The sequence below is a fragment of the Thermobia domestica genome, unplaced genomic scaffold (assembly GCF_964235325.1).
Source record: "Thermobia domestica unplaced genomic scaffold, izTheDome1.hap1.1 HAP1_SCAFFOLD_93, whole genome shotgun sequence".
NCBI lineage: Eukaryota > Metazoa > Arthropoda > Insecta > Zygentoma > Lepismatidae > Thermobia > Thermobia domestica.
The window spans coordinates 571477-592125 of record NW_027655886.1 but is presented as its reverse complement, the minus strand read 5'-3'; the positions used below and the strand labels follow the sequence as shown (position 1 = coordinate 592125).

General features: G+C 34.5%; 1 protein-coding gene across 4 annotated transcripts in view; it reads right to left on the bottom strand.

Annotated features, from left to right (window-relative positions):
- The window catches only part of rdx (BTB/POZ and MATH domain-containing protein rdx), a 574233-nt gene that overhangs the window by 19278 nt on the left and 534306 nt on the right, over positions 1-20649 (bottom strand). For all 4 annotated transcript variants that reach the window (XM_081747187.1, XM_081747190.1, XM_081747189.1 and 1 more), the window contains 2 exons: positions 5391-5512; positions 2712-2863 (listed from right to left, as the gene is read on the bottom strand). In XM_081747187.1, the coding sequence (XP_081603313.1) occupies positions 2712-2863; positions 5391-5512 (274 nt within the window). The remainder of the gene's footprint in view (positions 1-2711; positions 2864-5390; positions 5513-20649) is intronic.

Genomic DNA, 20649 nt, shown 5'->3' with positions numbered 1-20649 from the left:
ACTAACAACTGAAAACATTCCACTGCACTTTGTAATACTAGAATTTCCTTTATTCTAATAACATACAAGTATTTTATATACGTAACTCATGATGCAAACACTGTTGATTTGTGATAACTCTGCCCTATAGGAAAATTTTGTTTTCTCATATTATTTCTAATATCAATCTATATAATTTAAAATACATTTAAAGGAACCCTGTCTCGGTTAGATAAAAAGATTTTAAAAATAAAAGATTACGTACTTGTCAAAATCATTACTTTAAAAAGTTCTAATTTTTCACACTATTATTACATTAAATATTACATTTTTTTTTTTTTTTGTTTTTTTACTTCGTTAGTTTTTTTTAAAGCAGTATTATTAATTATTGTTGATCTGAACTGAGTTTGAACTTAATGCCAAAACGGCAGTATTATTTTCTCACGCACAGACTCTACTTCTTTTCCCATGATTATTCTTTTTCTCCTTTAGTAAGCGCCTATTTGAAGCGTTAGCAACGTGTTTTTATTGCTCATGCGTACGCTTGGAAATGAATGAAATGAAATCTGAGTTTTACGTCTTATGGTTATGCCGGATAGGCTAAACGAGACGGTGATCATTAGAAATAAATGAAATGGTGGAATGAAGAAAGTGGGAGGAAACTGGAAAACACAGAGGAAACCCACACACAAAGTGCTTGTCCACCACAAAGTTCACTTGGCGCGAGCTGCGTACGCCTGGAATACGCTGACCATGTACTTAAATGTGGATGTACTTAAACACAATGCGCTGCAAACGCGAAAGCAATAAAAACGCGCAGAAAACGTTGGCTTGAGTGTATTTGGTGCGTTTCGGAACAATAGACCGCGTACTGCTTAAAAGATGTTTAAGTGTTGCCAGGCAAGGGGATTTTAGCAAGAAACACTGCTTGGAGGATGCTTTGTGCAGAGTATTGGAACTCTGCTATTATAGACCTGGACCTGACAAAAACGACCTGGAAACCTTGACTGGCTCACAGTATGATTTATAACTCTGGCGAAAGTAAAATTACCGAGTAGCCACCTAGGTCCCGTTCGCTGCAGGGGGGTAATACATCAAAAACACATTCCCGAATAGCCTAACCCTTACTTATTAAGCGATCACGTATTTCACTGCTTTACCATCGTACTGACATACGATCTGATCTCTCAATCGCCTATTCTTTAACCTTGATTGAATATTCATATTTTAATTTTTCACTCGTTTCGTCTCACTTTTCTTACTCGAAACAAACTGAAAACTCATATTTCAACTTTGTGTTAATTTTAACTCAGATAAATAAAACTACTAACAAAATACTATAGCAGAATAAACGTATAACTAAACTGGGTTCGGCATTACAACAACGCCTTCATCACATACATCACTGATCATGTCTGTGGTGAATTCATTGTCGTAATGACGAAACTGTAATTTACTTAATATAATTATTCAACTGGAGTATCTTATTTACTTTTATTTATTTGAATCGAAACAAATGTATTAATTTTGTGCTATTCAGTTAATATCTTAATATAGTATTGTTTGTTCAACTGAAACCACAGACACGCTGCCATATTCATTTCATACAACTGCTCATGTATTGAATCATGCCTCAATAGCTATTTCCGGATTTTGTCCAGTTCAGCATCTATAACTTTTTCCTATAACCTTGGTTGCTGCGCATGCCGATTACTTCATTGTGCTGAATCAGTGTGATGAGACTTGTTTGCTTAACGTTATCATGTTAAAACGCTTCAAGGTCCGTGCTTATTCAATTTACCGTCCGAGTTTATACAAGTAGTGTTATTAATGGTGCTTTTGTATTTTCTTAATGGCTCTATGCGCAGGAATGATTCATGTATCACTCATACATGATTTTTCTTTCTGTTGTATTGATTATTGTTTTATCTTCCTGTTTTGGCAAATTCTTTTAATGTGCACGTATTTGCATGGAAGTTCATTCCTACTCCTATTAACACAAACCTGTAGAATAAATAACTTACTGTCTACACAAACTAGATTTCTAATTCTAGTCTATTGCGTGTACAAATTAAGTTTCAAAAAATACGCTAGTTCACTGCTGTAAACACTTGCAAAACAGAATAGAAAACAGAGTACTTTTATTGCAAATAGATTAACGCATACTGCACCATTAAAAGTAATATATCTGCTTATTTAGACAGGGTTTTCTAAACATATGCACTGACAAACGATAATTAAAATACGTACACGTCATTCCCCATAAGAAATAACGTTAGAACAACGCTACAGTCAAGTATAGTCATATTTCAAAATTTTTATTTCAAGAAAGCGATATTTCTTGTAATTCTTATTAGGATTACAAGAATAATTGTAAGAAATAACTTTTCTTTACAACTTACTTTAACAATAGTTCTTGTTTCATTATGTGAATATTATTGTACATATCCTGAAAGTCACCGTGCATTTAGTTGAAAACGCAGATCTTTTAGGAATAAATATTCTTTAACAGATTCAAACAGTGTAAAATAAAACAGAAGTAAGAGACAATTGTTTGCTTTTGGTAACAGAACACGAAACATTTTCGTCGATAAAACTTTTCTGCTTATTTACATCTGTCTATAACGTGGTACGAGAAATACAATTTATATAAAATTGTGGTGTCTTTCGTTAACTAAAATGGACTGTGACTTTTAGGAATATGGAAATGATCAACAAAATTAGTTACTGACCCATGGCTTTGGTTTCTTCTCTTTTGGCATTAAGAATGGAAAATTTGAACTTGGCCCTGACTTCGGATTTATTACATGAGACTAGCAGAAGGTACAAAGAAAGATAATCCTTGCTTTCTTCATCTAAACCCTTAGGGTTTACCCGCAAACACCTGCAAAACAGTAAGCGTGTGGTGAATGACAGTTTTAAGAACATGAATGAATATTTTAGTACTGGTTTCACCTTTAGTTGTGCTCAGTTTATTTCCCAATTGGGACATTAGAGTTTATTTTAGGTTTAGTTCCTATTGTTAATATAAAGTTTAGACAATTGCTACCTTTTAACGTTATGATCAAACTCGTAATGCTTTAGTGAGTGAAGCATTTCTCTACGATGCCAATACTAAACTGGTAATAGCATAATTGTTAATCTATAATGATACTATTGAAAGCAAGGTTCTCGGTTGTTGATAACACTTATGTCTTATAATCAACCACAACCTTAATAATCTACTATATCCGTTTACGTCTATTAATTCAGAATATGTTGTTTATTTTTTACTTCTGCATCAAATAGCTTGTTTGATGAATAACTGACTGTTCGATGCTATTCAAATACTGCTTAACTTTAAAAAGACATTTATGCATACCTATATTGAAAAAGAGTAGTTGCAAAGAAATGAACATTTAAAGGCACAGGATGTAACTGTACCCTTGAAACTGATGGTTCATACATAACTCGTAACATTAATAGCAATAGGTCTATGTTATCACGAAGTCTTCTTTAGAATTTGTTTAAAAATAAACTCTGGATAACGCGAAAATAACGAAATATTTTTAAAATTTCTTTATGCAGCATACATTCATTCCTTTGTTTGATTGAGTGTAAAGATGAACAAAAACAGTCCAGGAAGTCAGACATTCTAAAAATGTAGCTACGAATGTTACATAGAAAAGTCAACTCGAGACGAAACTGACAATACTTGACCATGAAATGTCTTGAACAAAATTATATTGTAGGACAATTTGGTCATTTACAATATAATATGATTGCATTCGTAACTAAATACTAAAGGAAGGAAAAAAAGATCACATAAGACATCCGCCCTTATCGTCTGTATTAGTAAAGAGAAATTTTATCGAAAGAAACTAGTTTTATTGATTCAGAACGGAACTAAATGAGTCACACATGCATTTTTGAAGTATATTCTATTCTTACGGTCAGAAAACCGTATAAGAATTTAAATAGAATCCACGGTCAGAATAAGAATTTAAATTACAGAGCTGCAGAATATGGAAAAAGTTATGGTACAAGTATAAAACATCAATGTAAATAACATTCAACACAACTTCCTATAAAAGCAATTTACACATGACCTAGAACACAGAGTAGACCTATAAGGTTATTTTAACATTTGAAAAGGAGTAAATATGGATTATGTCGGACATAGTATTGTATAGAGTAATTTTATTTTTTTTTTTTTTCTCTATGAAGTAGTGCAAAACAAATCAGCAACATATTCCTTTAAGTTCGTTAAGTTCTAAGTCCCTTCCAGAGCTTTTTTCCTCTTAGGTTAACAAGCAAAATTCTGAGATCATATTTTAAACTGTTGCCAGGCCTTCTGTACTATCAAAATTTAAAGATGTATTAAAATGAGAAAACTTTTTTTTTCCTAGATAGGTTATGTTTGCAATATTAATTTTCTTGTATTATTTGATATTCAATATTTATTAATCATCAGTATATTTCAATTGATCACAACTACAATCTGCTTTTTCTTGATCACGTTACTTTTAGAATAGGTGGTAAACTCACGTTAAAAGTAATATAGCTGACCTAGTTAGCATTTGAAGTTTCTAAAATAATGCTATATATATATATATATATATATATATATATATATATATATATATATATATATATATATATATATATATATATATATATATATATATATATAAAGCTTATAAGCCCTGTCTCAAGTCTCACTCAGGGTATGGATATAACGTACTGACTTTTTAAAAAACATTTATTTCATTATCAGAAAGCAATACAATTCAATGAGGCAGGAAAGATATGCAGAAGACTAGAACTACGGTAGGAGAGTCGAGAAAACTAATTTTCGTTCAGATTGGCGAATGACGAAAGCTTCGACACATACAATGTTATGATTTCTTTAAATTTTATTTCGAGTACTGAATAACAAATAATTATTCGAATAACAATAGAAAAATTATTCGGATAATTTTAACAGCACTATCACAGAGTAACAAAACTGCACACACAACTGTATCCATCTCTCGGTTGTTATGTAGCAGCATGAAGATGTTGTATTGGGGAAAATGCTGCCGAAAAAAAAAATGCTTTTGGAAAAGATATGTGCCATGGCTCTTTCCCATGCGAAGTTTAGCATATTTCGCATAACACAACACTGTCAGAGGAAGGGGTTTGTGGTAGACTATGGTTACTGTTATAATTAAACGTTATGCACAACAGTTTCTTCCACAACCCACATCAACAAAATCGCATTTAGATAATGTAGCATAAAGAGACAAAACCTCAATGTTGTGAACGAAAATTTTTCAAATGTTGTGCTACCAGCATTTAACAAGAAAGAAAAAAAAAGAAAAAAAAAAGGAAATATTAAGGCTTATTAAGCTACGTTGATCAACTCGACATAACCCGATGAATCTACTTACCACTTCAATTTATCATTGGCCCCAGCTGAGAACGTTGATGATTTCAACACCTCACCCATTTCTTCCCTGCAGAAACTAAAATTGTTTATGGTCCACATATAGCTAAACTTCACCACTTTCACCTACAGAAAGAAAAGAAACGAAGTTAGTTTTTTTTTTTTTTTTTTTCAATTTTCAATGCACATGCATTTAGGTACTAGAAGTTTTACAGATATTTGAAGAGTTCCGACAAAAATTGTACTCAATGCACACTACCAATAAAACTACATCTAGGCAAATTCAAGACTCAATATTTATTTAGAATAATGGTATTATCTTGAGCTCTGTTATTATTCTACAACCGATTAACTCTTTGTAACCTCAAATGTTGATTTAGAGTGAACTATGGTCTTTCTCTCATAGAATCTTCTGTGAAAAAAGGTTAAATATATTACATTTGTAGTTACTGATAATAAATAAATTTCAATTATTATACAATCGATTACATACAGCAGGAATGTAATGAGGTACAGTATATACGGGAATGTATGGTGTATTTTTATAGTCCAGAGTACACTTATTTTAAATTTACGAAAGAACGTGTGTATATGGAGTGGGTAATGTAATCTATATTTTTGAAAGCATTCTAGTGTATACACACCAAAAATTATAGAATTACGCCACTTACATCCAGCAATACTACTTTCAATTATCCTTTTATTCTATTTACTTCTTCACGAAAACGTTTCGTAAACATGTAATCCACAGAGATATAAAACAATTTCTAATCTGAATAGCTATTACAAGTTGTTCGTTCGTATAAGGTAATAATTGATTTGTTTCCGCCTGCATTCTATGACTCAACAACCCAAACGCAATTGCTTCCTGAACATTTTCACAAGTATTCGCAGAAAATAAATGTTAGTATTATGCGAATAGCTTAGGATAAAACAAATCCTCACAGAACTGTGCTAAATTTCATGTTTGCAGTTTACGATAGAAAATAAACAAGTTGAAAACTTCGGAATCGAGATGAGAGGAATGACGATTGGTATAAAATACAGTAACATGTCATACTTTGTGAATAAATAGAAGTATTGTAACTAGTGTAATACAAGCAAAAACATCCACGTAACAAGATGATATTTGAAATGGATTCCAAACCAGCAAACCGTAAGGGAAAATCTCGTTTAATAACATGATCATTTAAAATTTCTACCACTCTATGTTTCAACACAGAAAGTTCCCCAAGTCGAAAATAAACTTATAGGATAACTTATTATATTTCTCTTTATGAAATACTCATGTGGTTCGGATTCCACGTTAATCAGTAGGTCCACGTCTCATATAGCCTCGCTGCTGAACGGGACGTTAAACTCAAAATCAACAACTCAACTCAACTCTTTATGAAATACAAAATATTGTGTGTATATACTATTGTATCATTACTTACGTAAAAATTGATGAGAAAAGACAAGAGAAAGTTCACTGACCGCAGTGCATTGTCTCGAAGCAAAAAGTCATCAATGAGACGACTTAACCTGCATCAAGTACATAAAATATGTTATCCGAATGTTTCGTGTCAGTATCTTTAGTAGTTGCGTGATTCTGTTAAAATATCACATAACACGCATGCGATTGTAATATAACTTACACGTACGTACAGCGGCAACGATGCTAGGACTATCCAGCTATTTTAGCTTTGGGGCGAAACAGACTGAATTGTTGGATATACTGAAACAACATTCTATCACAACAATAACACACTTGTCATTCTTAATCCAACCATCAGCTTACTGGACGTGAACGACCCAGTAGCATCGGAAGTGTGAGATTGCAGGTTTTTGATGAAGTGAGCACGCTGACTTTGCAACGGTAGTTTCACCTTAAATAGTTCGGTACACAGAGCTCTTGCCACGCTTCCTATGTCAAAGGTTTGTGTAAGTTTCCGCATAGTTCTTATCAGAATACCATTATAATGACATTTCGTAACAGGTTAATTGTATGATTAATGTTAAGAACTGACCAACTGCTGGATGAACAACAGAACTTTTAAAATCTCTTCCTAGCAATAAGTTATATAAATGAAAAGACCAGTGCCACAAATTTTATAATCTTAAACGTTAATGATTCTATATGTATTGCGCACATTCTAGCTTCCGATGTAATCTATAAACTTTAAATAAAAATCCAAAATTTGACCTAAAAAATATTAACTTGTGTTATAGTTTCAGCAAATATCATTACCTTCATCAGACAGACATAACTGAGGAAGGCAATGATATATACTCGAAACTTACCCGAAACTAACAAATTATTATTATTTTGGTGCTTAGGTCAGATTTTGGATTTTTATTTATGGGTTATATAATATATTACTATTATTTATCATATGATATCAGATAGCATAAGCTATTTTTTAAAAGTAGGCAATGGGATTAGATATCTGGATTTAATATCTACTTTTGTGTCTTTATGTTAATTGTATAATAGCAGTAACATACAGCCTCGGTGCTGAAAGACACAAACTTCAATCAACTAACCACCCGAATGTTGTGGGAAAGGAAAAAACTACATCTAGGGAAGACATAAAGCAATTAAGCTTACTGGTTTTAGACTATCATCATTAATAGAACAGTTGTACGTAAATGGAAAGTACTAGTGTCAGGGAAGACAAAAGGTAATGTTTACGACCAGACTAAATATTTCTACAAACAGGTACAGAAAGTGGAACAAAATTAAAAAGTGCTAGTTTATCAATCTTTTATACTTTACTTTCCTTTAATAGAATTAAAATATAGAGCTCCCTTGTGACTACATGGTTAGTAGATTCAATTCTCGGTGAGAAAACATGTGGTTCAGATCTCATGTTAAGCTATATATCCCCGCCTGATATAGCCTCGCTGCTGAAAAAGACGTTCAGCTTCAATCTAACCAACCAACCAAATTAAAACATTACAAGATGTTTGTGAGATAAAAATATAATCTATACAGAGCCAGCTTAGAAGTTGAAAAAATGGCACTGGATATAGGTATATATTCAATTTATTATCTAGATACTACTCGCGCACTGACAAATAGATAATGAAAAGCAGTCGGCGCGATAAGTACGGCAATTAACATAATATATATAATATGGGGGTAAATGTGACTGTATAATGTAAATAGTTGATGTAGTGACGTATAATTAACTAGTAGATTACCATGGTCTATAGCAACATGCTGTTTTGAACTACACAGAATGTGTGGAAAATCTATTCGGGTACGTCGAACTGGATAAACATATACTCGAGAAATATTAATTGGTGATAAAAATCTGTCAAGAGCGGAAATTCAAGCTGTTGTGTTAATGTTATGAGTATCTTGTATATACGCAAAACTGCTTGCATGAAAGCTACTAGTTGGAGAGGAACAAAAAGAGAGAGAATGCTATGTGAACTCGCATGTGAGATGGGTTCCTTCTGCCCAAACAGTAATCAGAGCTCTATATACTATTATATTATTCCTCTCTATATCATAGCCATACTATATCTGAAAAAAAAAGGTACTTTGAAATAAGCACAGAATTCTGTAAAAATAAATAAATAATAAATAAATAAAAAATAATAACATTTAAATGCTCAAACAAGATGATTATCTTGAGCATTTTCCGAGAAGAAGGTAAAACCCATAACCCCCCCCCCCCTAAACAATGCCACTATTCTCTTGGTCTATGTATGTTTTATCTGTGACATGGAAATTACAATAATGAGCAGCATTACATTTACAAGAACTTACTATTACTTCTGGTTACTGTGCTGCATCATTTCTACCTAGATATAATTTTTTTGGAAATGAAACCTCAAGTATGCTGTAAACAATAACAATACAGGTACACAAGTGGTGACGAAGCATTTATTTCACTCATCTCTTTGCAAAACGCTTGTCATATCTCAGGAAGGCTTTGCCGGTTCCCCTCAACTTACACCCTACCCTATGAAGCTCCTTTTGGTTCAACGTTGCACTTCTGCATTGTGCATCACTGTATACTCCAATTAACAATCAAATATATATAAAAATACGGTTATTGAACCTAAGGATGTAAACTTAAAGTAAAAGTAGAAACAAATCGGATTTCCTTACGCAGCTAGGAAGTGCCAGAAGACAATTAATTACACAGTATAACAAGTAAAGTTATTCTCTAATCCTCCACTATTAGCACGATATCCAGAGAGTAGCAAACAAATTGTGTAAGTTTCTCCTGACAATACATTCTTTCTGTCTTAAAATAATAATAGTAACAGAACAATGTGCTTAAGAAAACGTTCACCAGGTACTTCCGGATAATTTCTACTAAGGAACTAGTTTTCACTCTGGACTCATCAACGTGGCACTACTAACAGGCAATGCAAAAAGAATTTTTGTGACCAATGAAAAGTGAACTTAGTTGGACGTATGGATAGGATGTGGTTGCAATGATCCGGTGTCAGCGGCCGTTCGGTCATTGCACTACAAAAGAAGAGCCTTTCACCCAGCCGTGCATGCACTCCGAATCGAATGAAGAAAGAAAGAAAAACAAAGCAAGCGTCTCATTTGAAGGAGGAAGAGAATAATATGACGTTCATATCAACGCCGCCCTTCTCATGTTTTCTAGTCTTACATTCTAACAAATAAAGGCAAATCTTATCAATCGGCTATCTTTGCAAACAAACTTTCACAAGGCGAAATGCTATTTGCTATACATACAAAACGCAATTTCTTAACAGCGAAACACGATTTCTGAGATCAACGCCCCTCCTTTCACATTTAAGAACAGTAAAACTTTTATGATTTTGACAAATAGGTCATTCGAAAAAATATTAGCATTCACTATAAGTGCTGATGGTTAGACTAAATACATTGTATCCATCATCTTTAAATGGCTACAAGTAAAACTTGGAACAGTACCGTTTTTTTTTTTTTTTTTTTTTTTTTTTTTTTTTTTTTTTTTAACTTATCTATGTCTGAAGATTATTACACAAGATAAATGCCTCTGACTCAGTTTGAACTTGTTTGGTAAGTTGCACTTTAGTGTAAGATAAGGTTACGAGATTTTTTTTTTTTTTCAATGAATCACACTACATAAAAGCACACTGATAAAACGCATTAAAGATTGGGGACTGTCACTAGGAAATAGGGACGTCTGGCAACCTTCGTCTAAAGATATGCTCCTATATTAACTTTAGTACTTAGAAAAATAAATGAAGTACAGAATATCGTTTAATGAAATTAAGTTTTTTTTTTCCCCAAAGTCTTCTGATTAAGACTTCAGATTAAAAGAAACAAATAATAATTGCACAAGTGAATGTCCACGAAAGAGCAGGTGAAAAAGAGCGAGCTGAAAGAACTGGCAGAACTTGTCACTAACTCAAATGACCAGTGGTGTATGCACGGGGATTCGGGAATTTAACTTTCCTCGAGCAAGATACTACGCAAAAATAAACATTTACTATATTGAAATGTATACAAACACCTGAAATTACAAGAACTTGGGAATTTGAACCTCTCTTGAACTTCTGTGTACATCATTGCAAACGGCTTCAAATGGAACGAGGAACCCCTCAAATCAAAGATGAGCGTTCTACATTCTATGCATTTTTTCACTCAAAATTTGGAGACATTCCAATTTACTATAACTACTCTTTAGCAATTCTAAAATATGCATACAAATAAATTTTACGTGTTGCTTCAAGCACTGTTTGTTTCAAATCACCAATTTATGAGAGCTGGAAAAGAGTGAAAGATTGTTGGGAGGAAGTTTTGTGCAAGATTATCTCGTATAGATCAAAGAACATGATAACAATTATACAAAATATATTCTGTTTGGAATTGGACGCGGTATCAAGTGAACCAGTCACCATATGTCTATATATGAATTAGATAACCAAGAAAGTTCTATTGCTTTTTGTGGGGGTCTGCGTTCAACTGGTCCTCATACCGTGAGTTGAATGCAAATGGCGATAAGACGATGGTCAGTTGTTGGTGTGGGTATATCCAATATACTATCTAGCTGTAGCAGTTCAGTTACACCGTGAAATTGCGTAAGGACAGAGTGGACATGGGACCTCCATACAGTCATAAGGACGTATACGCTCTATGAACTCCAACTGGGGTGAAACGCCGCGGCCGCTGCAGCGGTAGTTTAACAAGTTTAAGGACAGTGACGAAACACTCGAAGACGCATCACGTGCTGGAAGACCAACATCTTCAGGCAGCAATTGAGGCGAACAGTGGTCAGACATGTGCAGAACTGAAACTACAGTTCAGTGTGAGTTGAAAAACCATTCGGCAGCACCTCCATCAACTTGGGAAGCACTACAAGTTGGGTCCCACATGCTTTGACTTCGGGCCAGAAGGCAACGTGAGCAGATACCTGTGTTTCTATGCTGTCTCGTCTGAGGAAGGAGTCATTTCTAGACAGGCTGTTAACATGTGATGAGAACTGGGTCCTATACGAAGCTCCACGGCGCCGTCATCATTGGTTAGCATGCCATGAACCGGTTCCAAAACAGCCGGAACCAGCACTGCACCAGAAGAAGGTCCTCCTGTGTGTTCGGTGGACTGCTCGCGGGATCGTGCATCGGGAACTGCTACTAGTTGATCAGAGCATCAATGCAACTATGTACTGTCAGCAGTTGAGCCGTGTTTAAGAAAAACTCAAAATTCTGGAACCAGCACTTCTGAATCGCAAAGGGGTCCTCCTGTTACAGGACAACGCTAAGCCCCACGTAGCTAGGATGACCCAGGACACCATTCTACGCCTTGGATGGGAAACTATTGCACTGCCCCGGACACTGCACTGTCCGATTATCACCGTTCCATTCCTTGGACAATCACCTTAGAGGACGCCAATTCAAATCCCTAGTAGAGGTGCAAAATGATTCACGGTCCACCAAGTGCTACCGCGATGGAACCCATGGCCTTCCAGAACGTTGGACGAAGGTCGTCGATGTTGATGGGAACTATTTTTGATCTTCCAGGTACGTCTTACGTGACATATCGATGTTCGAAGGTGGTGAGTGAAAATTCGACAGAACTTCCTTGGTTACTTTATAAAGAAAAAAAAAATAAAGTTTACACGGTCAACTTTGGTTGATATTCTTCAGCGAATCTATCTGCTGGACTGCTTTTTATCTGTTTGCATGTTTTCCGTTGATTGCACTTTAAGCAAAGACAAAATTGGAACCATATTTAGGGTCCGTTTTCAATTCTCTCCTTCTCTTCTGAGGAGACGGTATGAAGAATATGCGTAAGTCACATATTTGGTGCACCTTTATTTATTCTGCTTATACTGGTTCTTGTTCGATGTATCTAGGCTAATTAAAGCCTGGAGTATGAATATAGAAAGTAACTCTATGAAATCTTACCTTGCACAACAAATTTAGTAACCAAAAAGTTGAAGAAAACCTTTTCATAGTTAAAAGCAAAGTCTCGATTCAGGCATATTAAAATAGACAACTACACTACTCTCTCTCTCTCTCTCTCTCTCTCTCTCTCTCTCTCTCTCTCTCTCTCTCTCTCTCTCTCTCTATGTGGTTGAAAGAACCAATCACATATTTTCCCAATCGCAGGCTGAACGAAATATACTCGCAGACCGCCATTTGACCATCATTGGATTACAGGATAAAATATCTTTGAATCAACTTCAACCAACATAAACTAAATTGTATTTAAAAAATCTACTCCAGCACTTTTCACTACTGGCTATTATGTATTTTCGTTAAAGTGCTTAAGTTACCCAAGTGTGTGCCGATTAGTGTCAACAAACGTTGATGAAACACTGTCGAAGTGATCCTGTTTTGTTTTAGTTATTTATTTATCTGTTTGTTTTACTTTACAGCTAGGTACAGGATTAAAAAAAAAAAGTTTTTTCATACGAAGCTTTATTTTATTTTTTTTATTTTTTTTAATTCTTGATACTGGTTAAAAATTTTCCAAACAGAGAACTCTTTGTTTTTATAAATCACGGAAACTATCCAACGTTCTTCGGTAACCTTCAAATTCATTCTTGGTGATCTCAACAACCGCCCAGCCATATCCAAACGTAGGCCAATCCCCATGGCTACAGGCAATCTTCTCGCAAAAGAGGAAATAATAACGGGTATATTATATAGTGTCTTATTTCAAGGAGCTGGGAAGTGAAGTTGAGGTCATCACAGTACAAGGTAAACGTGTTTCATACAAGGCTATATCACATCCATTGTATGCTTCGATGGCAAGTTACACAGATCAGGTGCTCTACTCAGCTTCCATCCTACACACTCATGATATTCATACTGGGGATTTATGTATGAGGGATTTTTTGTATTTTGTTTCTGCTTCCATTTATACTTACTTTTCTTGCGATAAGTGATAAGTCTCTACGTTTTTGTCTTTTAATCCACCCCACCAACGAACTATCATTTACGGATTTTTCCAAGATAGATCTCAGATTACTGTCCATTTCACAGGAACAGTAGGGTCGACGGGCCTTGCATTTCACCATGATATCACTGCACCGACTTATCAGATTCAAATTGACTGTATAATCATGTATAATCAATTCTCAAAACTAGTCGAGCTCTTCTGTCTCGTGTGCTGTTAGAAGTTTGATATTTTCCAAAGAATATTTTTATGCTTACAGTAAATTCCTTACGTTTTCTGTATAAAATATTACAAACGTTCAATTTATATAATTCTGAACATATTTTGTTTTATTTTTTTCTTATCAGGTCTGAAACCTAATAAAAATCTATTGATAAAACTAGCTTCTTTGTCATGTTCATTAATCTAGAAATACTTGATACAAAAGAACAGAAAAAAGTAATGATACACATTCATTGGTTCATTCGTACTTCATTATAATTTCATACAGATTAGAAAGATCAGTGCGAACGTGGGACAAAACACTGTTATTTTACCTTTATTTCTTTATCAATTATTATGCTTCTAACTATGGAAAAAGATACAGATAGATAACTCACAAAAAGTTTGTTTTAATCATAATACTGCCCATTAAATAAAATTCTCTTCTCTCCGGGCAACATACTACCTATGTCTGTATTTTTTATTTATTTTAGTTTTTACGATGATTGAACGGCAACAGATTTTAGAATATCTTATTTGTTCACTGACATTTAATTGGAAGCAGGAGTGGATACAGTTAATATGAATTAAGAGCCATAAACACTTTTCATTACAAATATTAATATCGATTTCTTATATAGTATTCGATTATTAATATAATAAGCGGAATACGACCGGTAAACTAGATCCTCCGTGACTAAGCGGTTAGCATACGCCTCTGGCGTGGAAGATCTGGGTTCGATTCCCGGAGGGAGCTCGTGTGGTTCGGATTCTACGTTAATCAGTGGGTCCCGTCTTATATAGCCTCGCTGCTGAAAGGGACGTTGGACTCAAAATCAACTCAATCGAACTTAGAAACCTCCAACGTGAAAAGCTGTGGAACACAACTTCTGTTGCCGGGCTACTTGCCTACTAAATTTCGTTTGGATCCAGCTATTAGTTAGCGAAAAAATAAAATACCACTTGCAAGCCGACCCTGTCCATGGCCGAGCTTGGTCATAAATGCAGGGTCTTTATTCCTTAAACCAGCGGTTCTCAACCTTTTTTGACTAACGACACACTTTACTGAACGTCTAGGACATCGTGACACATTTGTTTGATATTTTTTATCAATAATAATAATAATAATAATAATAATAATAATAATAATAATATCTATTATAATAGTGAAACCAATTAGTTTTTTTTTTTTTAAGGACTCTATATAGTACTGAGAATTATTGCTACAGCTGGAGGTATTGGCAAGTACAGTCTGTCTCGATTTTAACTAATTATTAAATTCTTCATGATCTTCAGATTCTAAAACTTCGCGACACCTTAGGGGACTGCGTGACACACCAGTGTGTCGCGACACATCGGTTGAGAACCAGTGCCTTAAACAATGGTAAACATTTCATTCAGGTTCGGCCATTAGTTGCCAAGAAATAAAGTATCATCTATACACATACAACTGGAGTAAAACTATACGCTCCGGTATGCTTCTTACGGCGGAAACTAATAAATTACTTACTAGCTTAATATGCTTATGAGCTTCCATCGATACACCTGCATTAACGTTATATTGAACTATTGTGCCATTTTCTCATAAAAAATAATAAAATTGTAAACCAGAGATACATAATGGAAAATATTTATGACTCTAGTTGAACCGAAGCTCTTAAAACATATTACCCGTATCCACTTCTGCTTCCCCCTCCCCCTTGAAAGGTTTGTTTGTTTGTTTGTTTTTTGCGTACATCCCTTTTTGAATCACATTTGCCCACAAACTATCTGAATCGCACTTAAACTACTGAGAACTCTAAATTTAGCATCGAAACGAATTTGTAGGTGGTTATGGCGACCTATTTAGGATCACGACTGAAGAATTCTTCCGCATTTCACCATTAGAAAAATAACAGCTTCAAGTTAAAACTTGGTCTATAACAAACATTATTGCTATTTCGCGTAAATTGAAATTTTATGACTTCGATCTCGTTTAGTACTGCCTTTCATGCATATCACACAACGATCATCCTATTGTTTTTTTTTTTTTTTTTTTTTTCTTTTCTTCAAGACGTCAACAAGCTTTGAAATGTTTGATGCTTCGGCGATGAGACCTTCTTAACACGATAAACACGAGTGACGATAAACGTGTATCACTAAAGGCTAAAGAGCTGCGGAGAATATTTCCATTCCTTCACATATTGTACTTCATGCATTTCCAGGAACTATGTGTGATTCAACGCACAATATTTGAAGACAATAGTGGCATGCACTTAGTTCGTGAAATTAATGTAGCAATAAACAATTGCTGACGTAAAATTCCAGATTGTTTTGCGTTAGTAAAAAAGACAGCAATCAAAGGGAAGTCCATAATATTTCTCATTATCACGACCAAGGACAACAACAGACAATAAGGTCCGAACTGAAGCATATTTTTCCAAACATCACAATGCTTACAAAACATGTATATTGCAAAATTCAAGTACCTGTCATGCATTAAAGATACTAAAATTATACATCATGCCAGTTAGATACTAATTAAAATAAAAACAATTTTAATGAAATACTCAAAAAATTATATATGCAAAAAGTTGTGATAGTAAGAGAAATGAAATGCAATCCATATTGTAGTGGTTGTGTCCTATATACTAAATAAGATACATGGTAATTGTAGTGAATCATGATGAAAAAAACTGATAAAATAAGAAGGTAATAGGAAAGAGAGAATTTCAAGAACGCTCTCATACACCAACGTACTTCAGATTGAGCACACACCGAAATCGGAACAGGCACCACAGGTGCGCTTCAGCAAAGTTATTAGTTCGTCTGGGAAATTGTAGTCAAGAAATTATGATAATATGGTACTGACATCAATTCCCGGAGATAAGAACGTGGAAAGTATTTTAGATAAGATTTGTGAAGGTTCAATGATATGAATTGTGAGATATCACACTATTCTAAATAATAATAATAATAATAATAATAATAATAATAATAATAATAATAATAATAATATCAGTATCCTGCTAAATATAGAAAACATGTCTACACAGTTGACGTCCCTTGACTCCACAGAATTGTCCAAGTTACGAAATATTCTACTTACAGAGTATCAACAACATATGTGGTCGAATTAGTGGTATAGTTATTTGATACACTTCGCAGCACAAAATCATTACTACTTCGAATTTTGTTCTAGGAAGACCTTTCCCTCTAAATATTTTAAATTGCTTTTATTTGTTTAATTAACTATGATACAAAAGAAAAAGATGCATTCTCTCCCCCATCTCAGTTGCTTCCGTTATGCTGAACTGTTCGCAATGTCAATTGATTCAACACTAAAGCTAAAGGATAAAAGACGCAACGGAATTTACTTGTTTCCTCGTTTCGGTTCATATGAGCTTCATTGGATGTCAATACCCTTACAGAAGACACGATTTCTAATGAATTAGGGCATCACCAAATGGAAGAGCCGCAAAATTAAACATCTTCCTCTCTTTCACTCTACCTTTACGATATTTAGTGTAAAACTATACTGAACACTGAACCCTAAACTTTCAATATGTGGAAATGTATCATTTCATAATTACTTACTTATTGCCAAGTGCTTTATTTTGAACATGCTAAAGTAATATCATACACCTTAAGTTAACAATGTCTTTCATATGATAAGATTAACCACCAAATTTTAAAAACAATGCCTAACGACGAGTTTAGTAATAATTAGTAATGTATACTTCTTCCAATGTCCCATTTCAGTTCAGGGTGACTGAGCTTATTCCATTTTCTCTTAATCTTCTGGTGAAAGGCGCCTATTTCTGTGTAATCGTATAACACAGAATTCTTATTTCATACAGAGTGATTTTTAATAAATGGAACCATCTGTTTTGTTCATAAAACTTAAATACACAGTATTAGTGTTTTGTACTGGTATTTTAAGGAAGAAAGGGGTTAGGGAAAGTAAGTACAACCATAATCCCCATCCCTTTAGTTAGGTTTATGTTTGAAGTAGCAACTGAAACCAATATTTTCCTATGTTTTCTTGTTATTTCAGGTAAACTCCTTAGAACGGATTTTTTTTTTTTTTAAAAACTGATTTTTTTTAAAAAAGCAACCACCCTATGGCCAAAGGAATTTTGAATTAATGTTTTCCTTTCCATTCTAACTGAGTCGTGAGAAATCTGAACAGTGATCGAAGTGAGACGGTATGCGGTGGTATGCCTACCGCCTCCGGTTTTTCAATGCTGAGGACATACTGCCTCTGGATTTTCAGTGATCAAGATATATCGTCACTGGAAAGTGGATGCTAATATACGATACCTTTAATGAATCCATTTTTATACACAGTAATTGACGGATAGCTTTGCACATCAAAGATTTTAAGTTGGCAACACTAATATTTTTTTTTCTTTTTCTTAATACTTTTATTTTGTTTTTAAAATGGGCTGTCAACAAAGAAGTTCACCTCTTGTTCCTATGTAGGTATTCGTGATGGCTGTGTTTAGGGTAGCCAACTGTCCGTTATTTTACCGGACAGTACGATTTTTTTTACTTCTTTGTCCGGTGTCCGGTACGAGCTCAAACTCGGACGTTAAATGTCCGGTAATTTTTCATCTTACTAGTCCTATCCTCTGTTCTTTTCAGATTATTTTGGAGCAGGGCATTTTTAAGCTACCTTTCTGTATTCAAATGGATACCCACTCCCAGCACTTGGATACCCAGGCATAGCAGTTTGGATACCAAGTGCACTCCATAAAACTTTAAATTACTGGAAGAGTACTTGAATAATAAATTAGTTGAATTACTTGTTTGCTTTCCAGAGATTCCCAATTCTCCTCATTATCGTCCAATTCCAGTCTTCTCAAAGATTGTTCTCTTTAACCTAATCTGTTTTACCCTGGCCTAACATTTCCTGGCAACCAAATATCGCATGTCTCTTATGGGCAATATCAGCAACTGAGACTTGTTCAGGAAAATTTTCTGATCTAATTAAATAGATGGAACAAACTTGTAAGAAAGTAAGGGATTGTCCATTAAGTACAAAGCGCTATTTTAAACAAATTTTGACCCTCTTTGTTGCACAGTTACTTTCAGTGGCGGATTTATGCTGGCGGGGAAGATTCTGAGCTCCTCCAAAATTTTAGGATTTCTATAGCAAACGAATCAAATGTTACTCATAATCTTCAAGCTCCTCCCCCTAAAATTTTGGGATTTCTATACACGAAATATTCCTAAGAGAAGCTCTTTCTAAATTTGTCGCTGGTTTCTTTTGTGCCCATCCTTTTTTCCCCGTATACTCAGATATTAGAATCTCTAATACAGTCACTGTGTATTTTTCCGTTTCTTCTTCAGCGCGAGTTTTCTTAAATATTGCCAGATTTTTTTTTTCTTAATCACTCAGTGCCAATTTATTCGGTGATAGTAGATCATATATCAATTGCAGTGCAGGTAATACAGGTGTTAAGACTACTAGTGACATTGACGGCTTCTTCATACATATGGTAACTAGATTAGAAACTTACTCAATTATGTTCCAAACATGTAAGAAATCAAAAAATGCAATATAAGTGTGAAAATAATACTAGAAATTAACCAGTTACAAGTGGAACAACAGGTTTTAAAACAGGAGAGAAACCAAAGGACGTGAAACAGATTGAGATTTAAAGTGTAAAAATTATAGCAGAAGTGGAACCACTAACAAAAGGAAATATTGTTATTTTCTTGTTGAGTAGTTTGTGTCTTGTATTGTGTGTACTACATCATCTCCATCTGTACCAGTCGCGATTCTGTTCTTGTACTGTCTATGTCAAACTTCAAAATATAGATATAAAAATAAATAAATGAAGGACAATGTCCAATCATGATAGCACAGTATGGTTTTATCTTTAAGTACCGGCCTGAAGGCGGATATGACCAAAATGTAAAAAACAAAATGTGAGCTCCTGTATTGGAGGCGATGTTTTGAATCGGAAATGAAACGGTTAGCAGAAGTCTGACAAATATGTCATTTTGTATGTCATTATTTCCAAAGTGTACATTAAAAAAAAAAAAAACGCACTTTAAATAAAAACTCTGTGCGTTTGAATTGTGTGTGTCAAGGGCCCTTTTGTGCCTGAATACCCAGTATCAATTTCTTAAGATATGTGCTGTTTTGGAGTGACGAAAGGAATCGTTAGTTGATGAACATGGTTAGAGCAGTTTATAATTTTCTTTGATATTGACCTGTCGAGCGCGGAATTTGCTGAAGATTTGAAGCCAGGAAAATTTACTGAACTTATCAAAACTGCCAAAGGTCGCTAGCAGGCCATCTGAATACTATTTTTTTTTTTTTTTCGTCACGGCAACAGAGAATAAATTCAGGGAGAAGTTAAAGCAACAACCTGTATCCAGACATTCTCTTGGAAGATTGCTTTTTCGTAGAATTGATCCGTGTCTCTACACTAATACCCTTCCGACGCTCACGCAAAAAGATTCCACGAGCTCTTGACCATCAATCTTGAACGTTCAGTTTCTTTTTCCCCTCCTTCTTGCAGTATGCAGTTAATAAAAAACTAAAAAGCACTCCCTTTCGTGTTGTGCTCCTGCTTGCCTCGTCATCGATCTTACGGTGTAGTGGACTGGATGCACCCATGAGCAATGTGACTGCTCTCTGTACTAGCAGTACGTCACTTCGCCGGAGGTCACATTGAAACGAAGCAGGCTAGGAAATTATCAC